A 17,395-nucleotide genomic window follows, 5' to 3' on the forward strand; every position below is an offset into this window, starting at 1 on the left:
TTCCGGCCATTGTGGCCAACTGGGGAATGAACCAGTGGATGGAAGACCTCTCTCTCTCCCTCTCTCTCTCTGCTTCTCCTTCGTTCTCTGTGTAACTCTGACTTTCAAATAAATTAATTAATTTTAAAAAAGAAAGCATGTTAAGTGGTTGTCTCTGCGTGTGTGTTCCTGTGTCATGTTAAAGTCACAAGTATATCCAATTAGGAAACTAAAACTGGAACTCTTAAGCACCCGATGTAGAAAGAGAAATCTTTCATAGCAGTGAGTTCATAGATACATGTGACAAACCAAGAAACGTGGGTGCTGGCATATACTGCAGAGCTAAGAGGTGGGCGCCAGAAAGACCACTTCAGGAGATGCTGGAGGTGGGAGTTGGAGGTGGGGGCTTCAGCTCTTCCTGCACACACCTTGTTGGAGTGGGTTTGAGGTATTGAAACCTAAAGCATCAACAGGAAAGGAGCCAGGGTCTCTCCAGGATTGGGGAGGGCCACAGAGTGGACTAGGGGGAAGAGAAGGCTGCTGTCCACCTTGGGGTGCCGAGGACCCCCACCTGCACTCTCCAACTCACGCCTCATCATTGACACACCGCCTCCTGGGGAGGAACTCCAGGAGGTGGCCATCGTGTGCTGCTTTGGCTCTCTTGGGTCTGAGTGTGGGTGTGGATTCCAGCACACACCTGTACTTCTGTCCTCACCCGAGACCCTGGACAGGAATGTCCAAGGCTGAAAGCAGAGTGATTTGTTCTACCCAGGCACAGAGTGACAGAGAGGGATGCGGGGGAGAGAGAGAGAGAGAGAGAGAGAGAGAGAGAGAGATCTTTCATCCTCTGGTCCATTCCCCAGATGGCTGCGATGGCCAGCACTAGGCCAAAGCCAGAGCCAGGAGCCAGAAACTCCATTGTGGTCTCCCACATGGGTGGCAGAGACCCAAGCACTTGGGTCATCTCCTGCTTTCTCAGGCCATTAGCAGGGAGCTGCATGGTAAGTGGAGCAGCCAGGGCTCGAACCGGTGCCCATATGGGATGCCATTGTTACAGGCGGCGGCTTTACCTGCTACACCACAGTGTAGAGTCACTTTAGAGGTGATCGGGTTTTCTGCCTTTTCCCTTTGGGCAGGCTAATCACTGGCAGGGCAAGGCACCCGGCTAGGGTGTGTTGTTTCCGTGCTCCTGGCCCAGGTGACCCTGGTGGGGCTGAATCTGGTGGGGCTGTGTCCACTGCAGGCAGGGGCTACCCTGCCAAGTGCGTGGAGGCACTGCGTACCCATGGTGGCCCGGGGCTGGGGCCATAGCCCACTACCTAGACAGCCCTTGGTTTCCTTTTCATTTAAATGACCAGTCCTTGAGCCAGTCCTAGCTTTCCTTATTAGGACTTTTTGGCTGCTGGGCAGCTGTGGTGCTGACTTGGCACCCGGGTACTTCTCTCTGTTCAGAACATGAATGGCTGCGAGGAAGGCGTGGAGTTCTTGCCAGTCAACAACGCCAAGAAGGTGGAGAAGCGCGGCCCGAGGCGCTGGGTGGTGCTGGTGGCCCTGCTGTTTGCATTCCTCCTGCTGTCGCTCCTGGTGGGCTTCCTGGTGTGGCACTTCCAGTGTGAGTCCCTCAGGGCTGGCTGCCCCTCCTCGCTCAGTGGGCAGACCCAGGGGCCACCCTGGGAGGCCCCGAGGGAGGGAAAGGGGTTGGGTTGAGGGGCAGGTGAGGAGGGGGTTGGGGGTTGGGGGAGCCAAGGAACTGGTCACAGCAGGTGCACTGGCCCCTCCCTGACCTGCCCGTCCCAGGGGAGCACAGGTGCACTTGTGCCCTGCCCCTGACTGCCCCCTTATCTCCCAGACCGGGAAGTGCAGGTGCAGAAGGTCTTCAACGGCTACCTGAGGATCACAAATGAGAACTTCCTGGACGCCTACGAGAACTCCAACTCCACGGAATTTATGAGCCTGGCCAGCAAGGTGAAGGAAGCGGTGAGTCCAGACGCCAGGTAGAGAGTCCACCCCCACACCCCGCACTGTCTGCCCTGACCCTCCTCCCCCAGGTGGGGAGCCTGCCCCCCACCCACTGTCTGTCCTGAAAGGCAGAAAGGGCACCCATCAGCTCTGCCCCCAGGTCCCTGGGCTAGGGGACCCCCTTGGAGGGGGACCCAGGTCCCCAGAGGGGAGGGCGTGGCCTGAGCTTGGGGAGGGGTCCTCCCTGAGTTTCGTCTCTCCCCTCAGCTAAAGCTGCTTTATGGCCGCATTCCGTCGCTGGGTCCCTACCACAAGGATTCTGCCGTGACCGCCTTCAGGTGGGTGCTGGGGGACGGGATTAGTGTGGTGTAGTGTATGGGACGTAAGGTCCAAGGGGCCCCTGGCTGGGAGAGCCCCGGGCGAGTCCTCACTCTGACCAACGTGCTGGTCGCCAAGGCCGGGGTGCCCACGGCGGACAACCGCTGGGGCTGCGGCTGTGCAAACAGCAGGTGATAGGGTGACCAAGAACCCTGGCGGGGGCGGGGAAGCCAGGTTGGGGGGAGGCTCTGCGCTGCTGCGCTCTCCCGGGAGCCCGTCGGCCCTGGCTGGGCAAGCGCAGGTTCAGGCCGCTTCTCCCTTCCCAGCGAGGGCAGCGTCATCGCCTACTACTGGTCAGAGTTCAGCCTGCCGCAGCACCTGGTGGAAGAGGCGGAGCGCGCCATGGCCATAGAGCACGTGGTCACGCTGCCGCCTCGGGCGCGATCCCTGAACTCCTTTGTGATGACCTCGGTGGTGGCCTTCCGTGAGTCCGGGGGTGGGCCAGCCTGCCGCGGAGTGGGCCCAGGCTGCAGAGCAGCACGCGCGGGGGGGTCGGGGGTGGCAGGGCGGAGCCGGCTTGCGGGCTGCGCACCTCCCTTAGGGTGCGTAGGAAGAGGCCGCATCACTAACGCTCTCCCTCTGGTTCTGCAGCCACTGACCCCAGCACAATGCAGACCGCGCGGGACAGTAAGTGTCATGCTCCCACACCACCCCCAGGCGCAGAAGAGGGATGTGGCCAGATGGCCCTGAGCCCCAGGGGTTCCCGTGGCGTCCCCCTGCGTCCTTGGGGCCCCTCTGTGGGCTCCTGTTGGCGGTCTCCCCCAGGTGTAGGAGAGCCTGGGACATCTAGGGGAGCGGGATGGGGCAGGCTTGGGGTGCACCCATGGGATCTCTGGGTTACTCACCCAGCTCTGCCCCTCCGCGCCCCCACTCCACGCCCTCCTTTCTGTCCCCTCCCGCACAGACAGCTGCAGCTTTGCCCTGCATGCCCGCGGTAGGGAGCAGACGCGCTTCACCACGCCCGGCTTCCCCAACAGCCCCTACCCGGCTCGTGCCCGCTGCCAGTGGGCCCTGCGGGGGGACGCCGACTCGGTGCTGAGCCTCACCTTCCGCAGCTTTGACGTCGCGCCCTGCGACGAGCGTGGCAGTGACATGGTGGCCGTGTACGACACCCTGAGTGCCATGGAGCCCCATGCCCTGGTGCAGTGAGTACCCCGGGGAGCCGGTGGGGCGGTGGGGGCTGGCCCGGGCTGCGGCAGCAGGTTTGGGGTGCACTTGATGACTTGGCCACAGGCCAGGGGGCAGAGGACAGGTGTGGCACGATCCTCCGCAGAGCACTGGCGGGACATGTTTCCTGGGCCTTGGCTCACTGGGCCGAGATGCAAATCCAGTATGAACAGGAAGGAAGGGCTGCCTCCAACCGCCAGGGCAAAGGCGATGCCGGCCTGCTGTTGTAAATGTAGGTTTTTATTATTAATCAGGTGTGGCCGCCTTTTGGAGAGTTGGCGTATAGCTCACGGTTCCCCAAGGGGAGGGCAGAGCTGGGCACGCAGGCACACACAGGGAAGCACCAGCGCTGGTGGCGGGTTGGTGACGGGGGAAAGTGAGCAAGAGCTGAGCTGTGGTTTCCCCTGGAAGGGCAACTCAGGGCAAGTGAGCAGCTTGCGACTTGCTAGTTTGGATAACCTTGGTGGGCTCCTGAACGCGGGAGCCATCTGGTACCCGGCCTGCAGAGATGAGGACGGGGTGGGGCGGGGGGACATCGGTGTCGAGTGTGAGATCCTGAGAGAGGTGGTGGGGGTCTGGGCCCCGGGTTGGTAGATGCAGGTGGCTCCTTTCGCTTCTGTGGGAAAGGCTGGAGTTACAGAAAGCAGAGTGATGTGATTAAAACACCTGCCGAGGGCCGGTGCCGCGGCTCAATAGGCTAATCCTCCACCTTGCGGCGCCGGCACACCGGGTTCTAGTCCCGGTCGGGGCGCCGGATTCTGTCCCGGTTGCCCCTCTTCCAGGCCAGCTCTCTGCTGTGGCCAGGGAGTGCAGTGGAGGATGGCCCAAGTGTTTGGGCCCTGCACCCCATGGGAGACCAGGATAAGTACCTGGCTCCTGCCTTTGGATCAGCGCGGTGCGCCGGCCGCAGAGCGCCGGCCGCGGCAGCCATTGGGAGGGTGAACCAACGGCAAAGGAAGACCTTTCTCTCTGTCTCTCTCTCTCACTGTCCACTCTGCCTATCCAAAAAAAAAAAAAAAAAAAAAAAAAACAAACACCTGCCGAGGGGGCCGGGTGCCTGGGTACACGTCCCCAGGTCAGAATGGAGATGCTTCCCAGCTTCTCCCCGACTCAGTGGGCTGGGCCCTCTACTGGCTGTCTCCGCGCATGAGCCGGGCAGACGTGTTGTGATGAATAACAGTCTAAAATAAGACAGAGCCATCTGGTGCTGCAGCTTAGAAGCCGAGACTTCAGTCTAATCACCCTTCTCCATCTCTCCACTTGATTAATTGTTCAACAGAGAAATCCATGGTACCAGCAGGGAAAAGTAGCAGTCAACAAACAGAAGTCACCCAGTGTCTTCATCGCATAGGAATAACCACTGTTATATTCTGATGTAGTCTCCCGATTTTTTGGCTGTGTGTGGGTGTGTGTGTGTTTAGAAACAGAATTATACTGTATATGCGGTTTTGTTACCTGCTAATTAAAAATGAAGTATATTATGATCTTTCCAAATTAGCAAACCTCTTTGTTTTTTTGTTAGAGAGAGAGAGAGAGAGAGAGAGAAACAGAGAGAGCAAGCTCTCATCCTCTGGTTCACTCCCCAAATGCCCACAGCAGCCAGGGCTGGGCTGGGGCCAAGCCAAGAGCCTGGCGCTCCATCCAGCCCTCCCACATGGGTGGCCAAGCCTAGAGTTCTCTAGCTATTGCCTGCTGCCTCCCAGCGTGCGCGTGCGCATGAGCAGAAAACTGGGTGGGAAGCCGAGGATCCAGAATTCAAACCAGGGTGTGGGCATCTGAGTGGCTGCTGCATTCTGGGGGGAGGGGAGGGCCTGGATCGCGTGGCTTTGAATTCTAGCTGTGCCCCTTATTAACCGGGGAGTCTTGGGCAAGCTACTGAAACCCTCTGTGCCTTGGAGATAATTGCACACACTTCGGAGTTGTTCTGAAGGTTAAGTGTTGGTAGATGAAAAGCCCTAAGATCTGTGCCGGCTTGCACGTTCCTAGTAATTGTTAGCTGGTGCTACCACTACTTGTGCTGCTATTTAACAGTTTATTGACTGACTCTTCTGTTGGCAGGCATTCAGTGTTTCCCCACTTAAAAGAAGATTTTTTTATCACTTGATCTCACCCCCAAGTCATTGTCTGTGGGGCAGGGACTTGACTGAGGACCTCCCTGCCCTCAGCCGTGTCCTTGCTCCCTTGCTCTGGCTAGGAGGGATCCTCGTGCCCCGCCTCCTGGGGCACTGAGGCGGGCTCTGTCTGTGTCCCTAACATGCCGTCCCTCTGCCCCCACAGGCTGTGTGGCACCTACCCTCCCTCCTACAACCTGACCTTCCTCTCCTCCCAGAACGTCTTACTCGTCACTCTGATCACCAACACGGAGCGGCGCCACCCCGGCTTTGAGGCCACCTTCTTTCAGCTGCCCAAGATGACCAGTAAGGAAGGGCCAGGGCAGCCTGTGGGCAGGGCTGAGCACCCAGGCCAGGAGCCGTCCTTGCGACGGTCTTATGCTTCTCTGTGCCATGTGGGGAAGCGGACCAGAGCCTGGGTCGGCCTGGCCACCTGCTGTCTCGGCTGAGCTGGCCCTCGATCCTCAGCTCCGTCTCCCGTCTCTCCTTTCAGGCTGCGGGGGCTTCTTACAGGGAGCCCAGGGGACTTTCAGCAGCCCCTACTACCCGGGCCACTACCCACCCAACATGGACTGCACCTGGACCATTGAGGTAGGAGCTGCAGGTGTGTGTGTGGGAGGGGAGGCCGAGAGGCGGACACTCCAGCAGGCAGGTGTGGCCACGCCTAGGCAGCCTGGGAGTGCCTCTCTTCAAGGCCCTGCAGGGATAAGGTCTTCCGTTGGATCAGGCAGACCAGACTCAGCCCTGGCTCCTGGGTCACTGACAGACCAAAGCCCTTGCACCTGTCGGCCTGCCCCTGTCTGCCCCATCCTGCTCCCAGGAGGAGCCGGGGGGTCCAAGGTGTCTGCAGCTTAGAGGCGCTGTCACAATGAACTCAGAGGATATGCGTCACGCAGAGTGGCAGCAGATGAGAGAGTTGTACCCGTGGCTGTCCCTCACACTGCCCCGTCAGAGACCAGTGCCTCTTGCCTTTCTCCAAAACACCAGCAGAAAGTCGCAGCCGCCTGCAGTGATGGGATACAGTGGCCCCTGTATCTGAGACTGCGTTCTGCAGTTTCATTTACCCATGGCCCAACGGCTGCATAAAAATATTGCATGGAAAATTCTAGAAATACACTGTTCACAAGTTTGCCATTTCATGCACATGGCCTCCCAGGTTGTAGCTCATCCTCTGGCCTGGCGTATCCATGCTGTATGTGCTACCTGCCCCTCAGTCTCTCTGTAGACATCCGGGTTATCAGATCCACTGTGGCAGCATCATGGAGACAGTGTTCAAGTAATCTTGTTTTGCTTAAATATTGGCCCCAAAGCACAAGAGTAATGATGCCGGCAATTGGGATATGAAAGAGAGAAGCCGTAAATGCTTCCTCCAAGTGAAAAGGTGCAATAAAGTTCTTGACATAAGGAAAGAAAAAAATATTCTGTGCTGAGATTGTTAAGAACTATGGCAGGGGTGGGGACGTCTGGCCTTCGGGTCATATAAGGGGCATGGCCCTGCCATGGCTACCACAAGGAGGAATTCAAAATCCAGTAAATGGACTGATTTTTTTTTTTTTTTTTTGGACAGGCAGAGTTAGACAGTGAGAGAGAGACAGAGAGAGTTATAGACAGAGAAAGGTCTTCCTTTCCATTTGTTCACTCCCCTACTGGCCGCTAGGGCCAGTGCTGTGCCGATCTGAAGCCAGGAGCCAGGTGCTTCTCCTGGTCTCCCATGCAGGTGCAGGGCTCAAGCACGTGGGCCATCCTCCACTGCACTCCTGGGCCACAGCAGAGAGCTGGACTGGAAGAGAAGCAACCGGGACTAGTACCCAGGGTGCTGGCGCTGCGGGCGGAGGATTAGCCTAGTGAGCTAGGGCGCTGGCCAGCAGGCTGATTTTTAAGCAGGTCATTTTGTGTGGCCCGTGGTGATGCCATAAATATGCAAATGGCCCTGAGCAGAACAAAGGCTCTCGGCCCCTGAAGTGGTAAGAGCAGATCTTCTCTAAAACTGGGAAGAAGGAAAGAGGAATTCATTTGCATTTATATACATGTGCATGTTTCTTTTTTTTCTTTCTTTCTTTGTTAGAGAGGCAGAGAGAGAGAGAGAGAGAGAGAGAATACACATGTACCCAATTGAGAGAGAGAGGGAGAGCAAGTATACACATGCACCCAACTTTTGGTTCACTCCCCAGTTGCCTGCAAAAACTGGGGCTGGGCCAGTCTGAAGCCGGGAGCCAGGCTCTCAGCCCATGCAACCCTGCCGTGAGTGCCAGGACCTCAGTCACCTGAGTGAGGAGGGAGGCTGGAGTCAGGAGCTGGAAGTGGGCTTGCAACCCAGCTGCTCCAGTTTGCGATGTGGCTGTCCTGACGGGTTGGCCAAATTATGACGATTATTAGAATTGTTCTGTTTGGTTATCAAGTATTGTTTATCTCTCACTGTGCCTGATTTATGAGTTAAACTTTATCATAGGTATGAGAACGTATAGGGAAAAAATCCAGTCCAGGTGTATACAGTAGGGTTGGGTCCTGTTGTAGTCTTGGGCATCCACTGGGGTTCTTGACACCTCGCCCTGAGGACAGGGAGACTGTCGCATTGTCTCTTCCTCCCTGCCCTGCCCTGCCCTGCCAGGTGACATCCTCGGGTTGAGGGAAGAGGGAAGGAAGCCACAGAACCCCAGCGGCCTCTCTCTCCTCCCCTTTGCAGGTGCCCAGCAAACAAAACGTCAAGGTCATCTTCAAAGTCTTCTATCTGCTGGAGCCCAACGTGCCGCTGGGTGTCTGCCCCAAAGACTACGTGGAGGTCAACGGGGAGAAGTGAGCCCCAGGGGGCATGGGCCAGGGCAGGGGAAGGGTCCTGTGCCTCCCCCACCCCCACCCCCAATTGCTCTGGCTCTGAGCTGCCTTCGCTTCACCCTGCACCCTCCCCCCACCCAGGTACTGCGGGGAGAGGGCCCAGTTTGTCGTTGCCGGCAACAGCAACAAGCTCACCGTCCGCTTCCACTCGGATCAGTCCTACACCGACACCGGCTTCTTGGCGGAATACCTCTCCTATGACTCCCGCGACCGTGAGTGGCTGTTAGGGGGAGGCCCAGCACGCACACGCTCTGTCTGACCTGGGTCTTCCTGCCTAGCGCCTGCCTGGTCCTGAGAAGCCGGAGAACTTAAGATGCCTGTCACTCTCATGGCCTTTTAAGGGGGAAATTAACATGCCACCTTAAATGCATCTGTTATAGAAAGCCAAGGGCACGGGGTGCCATGCTCAGCTACCCCACATTCCAGCTGCTTGCCAACGCAGACCTGGGCAGGCAGCGGTGATGGCTCCAGTAATGGGGTTCCTGTCACCGCACAGAGACCTGGATTGAGTTCCTGGCTCCAGGTTTCGGCCCTGGCCCTGGGGGCCATTGTGGGCATTTCGGAGAGTGAACCTGCAGATCAGAGCGCCCTCTCTCTCTCTCTTTCTCGCTGTCCCTCTGCCTCTGAAATAAATAAGTAATTTTGCAGAGAGGCCAGCACTGAACTCTGGCCCACGGCAGATCCAGTCCCAGCGTGCAGCACCTGGAGCCCTCGGGGTTCCCCTGCCCCCCGAGTTCCTCCTCATTCCGTCTGTCCCTTGGGTTCCACGTCCCAGCGACTCCCATGATGGGTGCTTGTGCTCGTAGCCTTTTAGCGCCTCGACTGTTAATAGCCTACCCCTGAGGTGTATTAGAAAAACAGCTGGCTGGGCCAGCAGCCACTCTTCCCCAGGTGCAGTCGTTTTCTGTTTCAACACTGCGTCGCAGAGTAACCTGGGGACATTTTATAGCTCTGCTTAGGAATGAGTCCACGTGAAGTTAAAATTCAACTGCATGGCTTCCTGCCAAAAATACAATTGGATGAGCCGAAAAGCTACCCGTGGCTGAAGCATTCCTGTGCAAGGGCGGGGCCGGCGGCCTTCTCAGAGCTTCTGCCTGCAGACGGCTGCGGTGGCCAGAGCCCTCTCCATGTCGGCAGTACCGGGAAGGGGCACGTAGCTTAGAGGGAAGACAGCATAGGATGTCATTTCGCAGTGGGATCGGATCCTGCTCTGCTCACCCGCCAGCCGCCCTCAGCCTGTGTTACAGGCGGGGAGCCTTGCTCCTGGCACCTGCAGGTCAAGGTCACATGGCAGGAGCCCAGCTGGCTTCCCCAGCCGTAGCCATCAGCAGTCAGGGGCGCCCTCCTACACTGGCTGCTGCCAACTGGCCTCCCGTGGCCATGGTTCCATGGGCCCTCTCCCTGCCATGTGTTTGTGAGCTGTGAAGTTGGCTCTGAGGGAGGGAGGGCAGTGGGAGAGCCGTGGACTTCAGGCCTGTCCTGTGTCCTGCAGCCTGCCCCGGGAAGTTCATGTGCAGCACTGGGCGGTGCATCCGGAAAGACCTGCGCTGTGATGGCTGGGCCGACTGCGCCGACTTCAGCGATGAGCTCAACTGCAGTGAGTCGGGAGACCCCCAGGGCCTGAACCCTCCCGCCACTGCCGTGTGGCTCCTGTGGCTCCCTCCTGCCGCCCCCACCCCGCCGCAGGGGGGCCTGGGGCCATGGAAGTCTGGCAGGCGGAGCAGCCAGTGCAGGGTTTTGGACGCGCTGAGCTCAGCTCCCGCAGCTAGTGGGACAGGTCGCAGGTGCTCCAGGCTGCTCTGGGCATGGGAAAGTGCCCCCCTCCCCCGCAGCCCGTGATTGCCCAGGCTCCCCCCGGGAAGGAGTGCTGAGGGGGTCCACGGCCGGGACCGCGGCTGAGCCTGCAAAGCTGACCCCTGCCCCCTTGCCCTGCCGCAGAATGCAATGCCACGTACCAGTTCACGTGCAAGAACCAGTTCTGCAAGCCACTCTTCTGGGTGTGCGACACCGTGAACGACTGTGGGGACAACAGCGATGAGCTGCAGTGCAGTGAGTGCCCCCGGGCAGGCGGCGGCTGGGCCTCCCTCCCCAGCGGCCTGCGTAGCTGTGGTTAAGGACTTGTGCTTTGCCAGGCTGTCCGGCTCAGACCTTCAAGTGCAACAACGGGAAATGCCTCCCGCAGAGCCAGCAGTGTGACGGGCAGGACAACTGTGGGGACGGGTCTGATGAGGCCTCGTGTGACAAAGGTGAGGCCTGGCCCCTGGCTGCTCTGCGGTGCGCATGCGTGTGTGTGTGTGTGTGTGTGTGTGCGCGTGTGCGCGGGGGTGGGTGGAGAGCCTTGCACCCAGTGGAGCTGCACCCTGCACGGGCAGCCACAGGCAGGCTCACCTGCAGAGTACCCAGAGCCTGTGTGGGGCTGTGGGTGTGGCTGGGAGGGGTGGGCCCGGGGAGGGGTGTGAGGTGGGGGAGAGGGGGTCACGAGGCACCGCCCGAGACTTGCAGGGGGCTGACCTGGCTTCTGGTTGGGTGCCGTTCAGGGATTGACTCCCTCCCGCATGTCCTCCTCCTTGAACAGTGAATGTTGTCACTTGCACCAAAAACACCTACCGCTGTCAGAACGGGCTCTGCGTGAGCAAGGGCAACCCTGAGTGTGACGGCCAGAGAGACTGCAGCGACGGCTCAGACGAGAAGAACTGTGGTGAGCAGGGCCGCCCCGGGTGCTCGTGCAGGCTGTCCGCTGTGCAAGGCACCCGTCCCAGGTGCACCCCGAGCGGGAAATTCCTGCAGCACATCCCTCACCCAGCTCTGTTTTCTGGATGAGAGGGAGGGCGCCTCTGTCTGCAGCAAAGAGGGGCTTTGCCGGTTGGCACAAAGGCGCTGCCCATTGGCTAGCTCCGGTCCTGGAGAGGGGCCGAGGCAGCTTCATAGCAGCACCTTGGCAGTAGGACGGGGGTCCTAGGCTGGCCTCTGCTCTGCAGACACAATCAAGTCTAGAGGCCCCTCGGCTGCATTTGTGCCTGGGGGCGGGGCGCGAGTGTGACAGCTTTGAATTGGGGAGCAGGTGAGAGGGGGGTGCCCAGTGGGTGAGAGGGCCTGCGATACCCCGAGTGACCTCTAGAGGGACCTCACGCCACATCTGCTCCAGCCCTGCCCCACCCAGGGCCTCGCCGCCGCCGGTGCGCATCAGCCTGGGTGTCCCCGCCCTGACTTGCTGTGTTGCGTCCTCTGCCCCCTCTCCAGACTGCGGGCTGCGGTCATTCTCCAGACAGGCCCGCGTGGTGGGAGGCACGGACGCAGACGAGGGCGAGTGGCCCTGGCAGGTGAGCCTGCACGTCGTGGGCCAGGGCCACGTGTGTGGGGCGTCGCTCATCTCCCCCAACTGGCTGGTCTCCGCAGCTCACTGCTACATCGACGACAAAGGATTCAGGTGGGTCGCCGGGCGGGCGGCAGCAGCGGCCTCCAGGCGGGTGCCTGTGTCTGTGCTGTGTCCAGGCAGGGGGGTGGGGCTGTCCCAGCGTGGGGTTCAGTGACCCCAGTAACCAGGAATCCAGAATGTACCTTTTTAGGAGACGCTTACTCTTGGGCAGGCACTCCCTGTGTGCCTCCCCTAACCGCCTGAGAAGCTTGGAGGGCCTGGTCGTAGTTTACAGAACAGAGGCTCAGAGAGGTAGGGACTCTTGCTCAGGACTGCACAGCTCTTTAGGGGGCCCCAGTGTGTTGATTCCAGGGCCCGTGCTGTCTCTGAACTGCTTGAGTCCCTGGGATGTCTTGGGTTCGTGGTCCAGGCCTAGTTTGCAGTAGGCCTTGGCAAGTTACTTAAACTTGCTAGGCCTCGGGTTCGTCACTGATGATGGCAATACTGTCAGGTCTCCCCCTTGGAGCTGTGAGAGTTGGGGCAGGAAAAGTCAGAAAGGGAGGACTCGGGGCCGGCACTGTGGCATAGCAGATAAAGCTGCCGCCTGAAGTGCTGGCATCCCATATGGGCGCTGGTTCGAGACCTGGCTGCTCCACTTCCAATCCAGCTCTCTGCTATGGCCTGGGAAAGCAGTAGAAGATGGCCCAAGTCCTTGGATCCCTGCACTCATGTAGGAGACCCAGGGGAAGCTCCTGGCTCCTGGCTTCGGATTGGTGTAGCTCCAGCCGTTGTGGCCAATTGGGGAGTGAACTAGTGGATGGAAGACCTCTGTCTCTCACTCTGCCTCTCTGTAACTCTGTCTTTCAAGTAAATAAATAAATCTTAAAAAAAAAAAACTTCAATAATCAAATAAAAACAAAGAAAGGGAAGGCTCATTTAATAGGGGTGGCGGGCGCCTGCTCAGGGCGGTGAGGCCGGCTGAGCCTTGGGAATCATTTCAGACTGTGGGATAAGGCATAAGGGCTGTGACAGAAGCAGTTTTTCAGATGCGATTTTCTGAGGGTGACAGATGAGTGTGAAGCGACCACAGGCTGTTTGGAGGCTAGCGCCTTAGTTTGAGCGTGAGCGGCTGTGAGGGGGCGGCGCATCCACGGAGTGGGGCGGAGCACCCACAGGGGGCGCCACAGTGGGTTGGCAGCAGTAGTGGCCGGGTGGGAATGGACGCCGGGGTGGGCTGGGCTGGGCTGCAGCAGGGATTGGAGGCACGGCCCAGGAGGTGGCTGGGCTCGGTGTGCGGGGTGAGCAAGCCCCAGGAATGGGCCGTCCTGGGAGGACAGAGGGAATGAATGCATGCTTTTCTCCTCCGTAGACATTTTCTGTTTTAAAGAGCTATTTTCCAGTTAGAAAGACTTTCAGAGCAGATAGAGGGTACAGGTGCACCCAACGCCACGAGCTTCACGCAGTGACCACCTCATCCCCGTTCTCAACGAGCAGTCATTACCAGGCACCGCCCTTGCTTTATTTTGGAACGGGTTCTGAGTTCGCTGCAGCCAAGGGGATGCTTTTCCCCTAAGCACAGGGCCTTGTTGCTTTAGACTTTTACCTCTGACAACCCGGATCCCACTCTGTATTTGTGTCCCCACTTTCCCGCAGGGAGGGGCAGCTCCCAGCCACGTCATGTGTTTTCTCTTTGGCTCTGTCCTCCAGTAAGGTGACAACATCTCAGAATTGCTACAACTATTTCCATGCCCAGCGACAAGCTTAGTAGATAAAATTCAATGTCATTTTCTTATTTATTCATTTATTTGAAAGTCAGAGTTACACAGGGAGAGAAGGAGAGACAGAGAGAGAGAGAGAGAGGTCTTCCATCTGCTGGTTCACTCCTCAATTGGCCACAGCATCTGGAGTTAAGCTGATCCGAAGCCAGGAGCCAGGAGCCAGAGCTTCTTCCAGGTCTCCCATGCAGATGCAGAGGCCCAAGGACCTCTTCTTCCATCTTCTGCTGCTTTCCCAGGCCAGAGCAGAGAGCTGGATCGGAAGTGGAGCAGCCAGGACTTGAACCGGCGCCCATATGGGATGCCCGCACTGCAGGTGGCAGCTTTAACCGCCACACCACAGCACCGGCCCCTCAATGTGGTTTTCAACTGATTTTGCCTTGAGAATCCATAGCACTGTGTTAGAAAACTATTTGGAATGATTTTTGTGTTACCCCTGTGAAAGGTCAGACTCATACAGTACATGTTTTTTGGCAATCAGGTACAAATCTATTAACAGGGCGGAAAAGAGTTCAGTTTCCAGCTCAGGGTCCGGTGCCGGGGAGAGCTTTTCTCCTGTTGAATCAGCAGCTGCTGGTGGCCTGCCCTGTGGCGGGCTCCTCAGGCTGTCTTAGGAACCCGACATGGTCCTGGGCCCACGGGTATCCCTGCGCGGGCTCAAAGCGGCTCTCCCTCCGTGGGCCCCTCCCAGGTACTCAGACCCCGCGCAGTGGGTGGCCTTCCTGGGCCTGCATGACCAGAGCAAGCGCAGCGCGCCCGAGGTGCAGGAGCACCGGCTCAAGCGTATCATCGTCCACCCCTCCTTCAACGACTTCACCTTCGACTACGACATCGCCCTGCTGGAGCTGGAGAAGCCGGCCGAGTACAGCACCGCCGTGCGCCCCATCTGCCTGCCCGACACCTCCCACGTCTTCCCCGCCGGCAAGGCCATCTGGGTCACGGGCTGGGGACACACGCAGGAGGGGGGTAAGCGTCGGGATGGGCTGCGCGCTTTCCTCCCCGGTCTCTGCTTGCAGCCTCTTGGGGACCCAGGCCCCTCTGCACAGGGTCCAGGCCGGCTTCCGGGCTGGGGCTCTGTGCGTGGTGGACGCCTCCTGTCCAAGGGATTGGCAGACTGGCTCTGGATTGAAGGCGTGGCTTTACCCCTTCACTGCCCAAGTGACCCTGGGCGAGAGGCTTGCACCTTCCCTCACTGCTTCTTCATGGGCAAAAGGAAGATAAAAACCCCTCCCCAGGTGGTGCCCACATAGTGCGTGATCTTGGAAAGGCCCAGGGAGCTGCGCCTGGGTCTCCGCCCTGTTCCCCGGGCAATCCCCACTGTGCCTGCTCCTTCCGCCTCCACCCGAGGGTGGCGGGCTGTTAGCTGGCAGAGGTTAGATTGTAATTAACATTGTGAGATCCGTTGCAATAGTCATATAGCACGTTGTTGGGCATTTGTGGGACAGAGCAAAGAGTAAGAGCCTGAGTTCCAGCCCCAGTGCTCTGTCGGGGCCTCGGTGGCACCTGCTGGCCCTAGGGGTCCTCCTGGTGGGCCCCCTGCTCCTCGTCTGACCCTGCAGGTGGCCAGCCTGGCTGCGTCACTTCCTGCCCAGCAGACATACCACGGCTACTTGTCAGGCATTGGGATGGTTTCCAGACTTCGCTGTTAGCGAAGCGACTTTGCGGGGTGTGTGCGGCACGCAGCCCGGCTCCCAAAGGAGCTGCCTTCCTGGGTCACAGCCCCGTGCTGCCTCCCCCAGGCAGCGGCGCGCTGATCCTGCAGAAGGGCGAGATCCGCATCATCAACCAGACCACCTGCGAGGACCTCCTGCCGCAGCAGATCACGCCGCGCATGATGTGCGTGGGCTTCCTCAGCGGGGGCGTGGACGCCTGCCAGGTGCGCCCGGGGCCGGGGGCGGGGCCGGGCCGGCGGGGCGGGGCGGGGCCGGGAGCTCCTGCGCAGCGGGGCGGGGCGGGGCGGAGGCGGGGCGGGCCCGTTGCGGGCGGGGCCGGGACTCATGCGTAGCACCTGTTTCCGTCCAGGGCGACTCCGGAGGCCCCCTGTCCAGCGTGGAGGGCGATGGGCGATTCTTCCAGGCTGGCGTAGTGAGCTGGGGAGAAGGCTGCGCTCAGAGGAACAAGCCGGGCGTGTACACGAGGGTGTCTCTATTTCGGGCCTGGATCAAGGACCAGACTGGGGTGTAAAAAAAGCAGGAGCCGCCTAGCAGCCATGTGAACATGCACACCCGAGGGCTGCGGCCCAGGTCGCCGACTGTCTCCCGGGCCCGGGAACCCAGCCTGTGAACAGCAGCCCCGGGCTTCAACCCGCAAGGAGAGCCTCTCCACGCCCTCAGCCTCATGCGTGGGCTGGGAGATGCGGAGGGTGGGCCACAGGTGGTGCTGCTGGCCCAGCCAGGGACAGGGGGTTAGAGTCGCAGCCAACCCCTTTTAGCCCCAAGCCGGGCCGGGCCCCGCCCCTCCGGTCCTCGGCTTCCTCTGTCTCTAAGCAGCGGCCCGGGACCCCCTCCGTGGAGTGGTGGGGGCTGCAGGCTCAGGGCTGTGGGGCCCCAGGATGGTCCTCGTGGGCACGCAGGCCCAAAGGAGCCTGGAAAACAGATGGGTCTCAGGTTGGGGTTGCTTAGCCAGCTCCCGGGGTGCGCTCCAGTGTGTATATTTGTGTGTATGAGTAAAACATTTTATTTCTTTTTAGTTTTTTTTTTTTTTTCCTTACTGGAGTGGACCAGCTCTGCTTCTTCCAGTTCCTTTTGCTAGAAAACTCGACCAGTTCCCCTTAGCAGAAACCTTGGCGCGAGCTGCCTGGAGCCACAGCGGCCTGTGGGCACCTGCAGGCCAGCAAGTGGTTGTGTTTCTGCTTCCGTCTGCACTGTCCAAGCCCAGGGGCCTGGCGCCCTGACGGACAGGCACACAGGCCGGGAAGGGAGTCTGGATGGAAGCCTGTGATGGGGAGGGGGTTTTGCTTTGGGGGAGGTCGTGGCTCGGTGAGCTGTGTGTGTGTGTGTGTGTGCTCGTGCACACGCAGAGATGGGGTTCTGAACTCCTGTCTGTCAGTGTGGGCGGAGTAGCTGGGTCTGCAAACCTTGGGGCAGTGATGGCTATCCCACTCTAGGTCACCTGCACCTCCCAAGCCACCACCCTTGATTTTGACTTTCTTTTTTTTTTTAGATTTATTTTTATTTATTTGAAAGGCAGAGTTACAGAGCACAAGAGAGTTGACAGAGATCTTCCATCTGTTGGTTCACTGCCCAAATGGCCCGAATTGGTGGGGCTGGGCCAGGCCAAAGCTTCTTGCAGACATCTTCTACTTCTTGGGACATCTGCTTTCCCATGCACATTAGGGAGCTGGATTGGAAGTGGAGCAGCCAGGACTCAAACCGGCACCCATATGGGATGCTGGCATTGCAGGTGGCAACTTAACCCGCTATGCCACAACTCCAGGCCCAATTTTTTGTTTTTTAATTTAAAATATGAGAGTGCTGCAAAAAACTGGTAAAAATGGAATTAAAGATATATTTATTTTGGTGCAAAAACATTTCTGAAATCCATCCATCTGTGTCTTAAAAAAGCCCACAGGAGTGCCCATTCTGAAAACTGCAGGCATTTCAAAAAACTGTTTTGCACCCACATAAACTGATCTTTAAATTCGATTTTCCACGAACTTTTGGGATTGGCCTTTATATTCGCTGTCGCTTTGCTTGGGGTGGCCAGAGAGAGGAGATAGCATTAAGGATGTGGGGCCGGCGAGGTGGGCGAAGTGGGTGTCTGCAGGCCGAGCCACCTGTGAGCTGGGCTTGGGGGAGGGGCGTGGCCCCGGGCGGAGAAATCACCGAAGCCCAGGCGGG

The 17,395-nt window shown here is 58.9% G+C and overlaps 1 protein-coding gene across 2 annotated transcripts in view; it reads left to right on the plus strand.

Annotated features, from left to right (window-relative positions):
• ST14 (ST14 transmembrane serine protease matriptase) overlaps positions 1-16,244 on the plus strand; it is a 41,519-nt gene extending 25,275 nt beyond the window's left edge. For both annotated transcript variants that reach the window (XM_051847790.3, XM_070065631.2), the window contains exons 2-19: positions 1,432-1,591; positions 1,829-1,956; positions 2,206-2,276; positions 2,583-2,740; positions 2,908-2,943; positions 3,221-3,461; positions 5,761-5,900; positions 6,088-6,185; positions 8,278-8,387; positions 8,508-8,638; positions 9,919-10,023; positions 10,365-10,475; positions 10,559-10,672; positions 11,002-11,124; positions 11,667-11,853; positions 14,248-14,522; positions 15,296-15,432; positions 15,579-16,244. In XM_051847790.3, coding sequence (XP_051703750.2) covers positions 1,432-1,591; positions 1,829-1,956; positions 2,206-2,276; positions 2,583-2,740; positions 2,908-2,943; positions 3,221-3,461; positions 5,761-5,900; positions 6,088-6,185; positions 8,278-8,387; positions 8,508-8,638; positions 9,919-10,023; positions 10,365-10,475; positions 10,559-10,672; positions 11,002-11,124; positions 11,667-11,853; positions 14,248-14,522; positions 15,296-15,432; positions 15,579-15,740 — 2,487 coding nt within the window. In that variant the 3' untranslated portion in view covers positions 15,741-16,244. The remainder of the gene's footprint in view (positions 1-1,431; positions 1,592-1,828; positions 1,957-2,205; positions 2,277-2,582; positions 2,741-2,907; positions 2,944-3,220; positions 3,462-5,760; positions 5,901-6,087; positions 6,186-8,277; positions 8,388-8,507; positions 8,639-9,918; positions 10,024-10,364; positions 10,476-10,558; positions 10,673-11,001; positions 11,125-11,666; positions 11,854-14,247; positions 14,523-15,295; positions 15,433-15,578) is intronic.
• The last annotated feature ends 1,151 nt before the right edge of the window (positions 16,245-17,395 follow it).

The sequence above is a fragment of the Oryctolagus cuniculus genome, chromosome 1, assembly GCF_051225735.1.
Source record: "Oryctolagus cuniculus isolate XC-2025 breed Fujian yellow rabbit chromosome 1, ASM5122573v1, whole genome shotgun sequence".
NCBI lineage: Eukaryota > Metazoa > Chordata > Mammalia > Lagomorpha > Leporidae > Oryctolagus > Oryctolagus cuniculus.